This window comes from Cibotium barometz, chromosome 13 (assembly GCF_041138505.1).
Source record: "Cibotium barometz isolate CiBa-2024 chromosome 13, ASM4113850v1, whole genome shotgun sequence".
NCBI classification, from domain to species: Eukaryota; Viridiplantae; Streptophyta; class Polypodiopsida; order Cyatheales; family Cibotiaceae; genus Cibotium; species Cibotium barometz.
In genome coordinates, this window is record NC_141058.1 from 52,938,514 (window position 1) to 52,940,976 (window position 2,463).

The window sequence follows — 2,463 nt, forward strand, 5'->3', positions numbered from 1 at the left end:
AGATGTACAATATAATTATGTAGTTCTGAGTCCTTGAAAAGCAAGTCGATTTCCTCAGAGATGGCTTGATTGTCTTCTTCCAGGCGTTCCTTATTTTTTAGAAATCCAGGATTTATTTTTTCTCTCTCCTTGTGCCTTGGTTGTCCATGGTTAATATGTAATGTAATGTAATGTAATAGACATGATAAATAATAATGGGCTAATATAAATATAACGGGCTATTGAAGATGGGCCCTGAAACCGTCGATTAAGAAGATCGGACGGCTGCTGTGATGCCTTCATTGCAACAAATAAGTGACTGATTCAACTTCTTCGTTTCTCTTTCAGCAGCGAGCGGGGTTAGGGTTTACGGCGAAGCAGCTGTTTATCAGGTATGATCGCACGTCCAGATGCATTTGCCAGGGGGTCTTTCATGAGACAGCAGGCGATCCTTCTTAGCTCTAGTTGTGTTTGCATTCTTTATTGCCCACGATCTCAAAGTTCCTTTGGTCTGCCCGAATTAGGGTTTGGTTGCTATCGGTTTACGATGTAGGGTTTAGCTTTTTAGAGAATTAGGGTTTGCGTCTGTCTGACCGTGCGTGTAGAGTTTGCTCTGTGTCGAGGATCAGCTCCGTTGTATGAGTTGTCAAAAATTAGGGTCAAGGATTGTCTGTAACCTTACGCCAAGTGCATGTTTTTCTATTTGAAATGTAGGGTATCAATGTTATTTTTTGAGGTGTCTTTTTTACAGCAATTTTAGGGTTAGCTTCACATGTTGTCAGAAGAGCAACATTTAGTCTTCATTGTGACTTGGATTCATCATTTCTTCGTTTTCTTCTTGTGCAGATCAAAAGAGGGGCATCACCATGAGCTCAGAGGAGGCAGCTGCCCCACCTGCCACTGTGCCTGAGTCGGTTCTGAAGAAGAGGAAGCGTGATGAGCAGTGGGCCCTCTCACGGAAGAAGCAGGCCCAGGAGTCTAAACTGAAGAGTGTGGCCAACAGGAAAGTCATCTTCAAGCGAGCCGAGCAGTATATCAAGGAGTATAGACAACAGGTGTGTGGAGTCTCTTCTTGATTTATGAGCTCTATATAGTACATATGTGTTATGCTTTCTATCTGATGCATGCTGCAGGAGGAAGATCTCATCAGGTTGAAGCGAGAAGCTAAGCTGAAGGGCGGTTTCTATGTCGATCCTGAAGCAAAGTTGCTCTTTGTCATTCGCATTAGGGGGTAAGTAAAAGCTCTTACAAATGCTCTCTGAGCTACCCAGCATAAAGCAGTTCTGTTCGTCCGTGCTAGTGCTTGCTGCGTACTGACATTGGGTGAATGCCGGCAGTATCAATGATATGCATCCAAAGACCCGGAAGATCTTACAGCTTCTGCGGCTGAGACAGGTGTTTATGAGCTTATGCATTGTAGCTTCACTTTCTGTTAAGGGTAAACGTATCACCAAGGTCCTCACCCAGTGGATGTTTAATGTCTTCTGCAAAGATTTTCAATGGAGTGTTCTTGAAAGTCAACAAGGCAACTGTGAACATGCTTCGGAGGGTTGAACCTTATGTCACATATGGGTATTGCATTTGTGAACGTCCCTACCTCTAACTTGTGCGTCTAAAGTTCTATGCCACGTGACGTGTTTGATCTGATTTTGATGTCATTTAACTCTACGAACGTGACCAGGTACCCTAACTTGAAGAGTGTCAAGGAGCTGATCTACAAAAGAGGCTTTGGCAAGGTGGACAAGCAAAGAATTCCTTTGACGGACAACTCCATTATTGAGCAGGTCATTCTACTGTTTGTAGAGATTTTTACAATGCCCGTGTACATGCCTCAAAGTCTGACTGTCAATCTGTCTGTATATTTCACTCAGGCCCTTGGCAAGTATGGCATCATCTGCATTGAGGATCTTATACATGAAATTTACACAGTTGGCCCTCACTTCAAGGAGGCAAACAACTTTCTCTGGCCATTTAAGTTGAGCGCCCCACTTGGGGGCTTAAAGAAAAAAAGGAATCATTTCATTGAGTCTGGAGATGCAGGAAACCGGGAGGATTTTGTCAATGCTCTCATCAGAAGAATGAACTAGGCTTCTGTTGGACTCTCTAGGCTTGACTTGGTTGCTGTAGACCTAAGATGGTGTTTATTTGTGGTAGTCTGATTGGCCCCTTGAATTTTTCAATCCTGTCAGGATTGTCTTTTTGAAGTTTTCATTTTTTGAAGTTAATTTCGAATTAAGTATGTTAGCTGCACAGGCTCTAATTTATTATCTGTTTCGTTATAATGTGCTTGTCTATCTAAAGCTAAATCTACAAAGGATTGTGGTGGAGTTGCTCTGTGGAGTCATTAGAGGCAAAATTGCTTTTGTTAATTGTGTGATGCTATGGAATGGCTTGTTATGGGGCAGACTTAATCTGTCTGCTTGGAAGTTGACCTGGGGAGTCCAGTCTGAAGGAATCTTTTCACCATTTATACTGTTTTAATTC

The 2,463-nt window shown here is 42.6% G+C and overlaps 1 protein-coding gene across 1 annotated transcript; it reads left to right on the plus strand.

Moving 5' to 3' along the window:
* The first annotated feature begins 234 nt into the window (after nucleotides 1-234).
* Nucleotides 235-2,254, plus strand: LOC147632828 (large ribosomal subunit protein uL30x-like). Its single transcript, XM_086807712.1, has 7 exons — nucleotides 235-371; nucleotides 826-1,034; nucleotides 1,113-1,210; nucleotides 1,317-1,374; nucleotides 1,472-1,551; nucleotides 1,661-1,763; nucleotides 1,851-2,254. Exons 2-7 carry the CDS (start codon nucleotides 846-848, stop codon nucleotides 2,064-2,066), a joined length of 744 nt encoding a protein of 247 aa, XP_086663838.1. The 5' UTR covers nucleotides 235-371; nucleotides 826-845; the 3' UTR covers nucleotides 2,067-2,254.
* The last annotated feature ends 209 nt before the right edge of the window (nucleotides 2,255-2,463 follow it).

Excerpts from the sequence above, each read along its gene's own strand:
- LOC147632828 (XM_086807712.1), top strand. The coding sequence starts at position 846 with ATGAGCTCAGAGGAGGCAGCTGCCCCACCTGCCACTGTGCCTGAGTCG. Across the intron at positions 1,211-1,316 it reads TTTGTCATTCGCATTAGGGG|TATCAATGATATGCATCCAA; the intron begins GTAAGTAAAAGC and ends GAATGCCGGCAG. Across the intron at positions 1,764-1,850 it reads ACAACTCCATTATTGAGCAG|GCCCTTGGCAAGTATGGCAT; the intron begins GTCATTCTACTG and ends TATTTCACTCAG.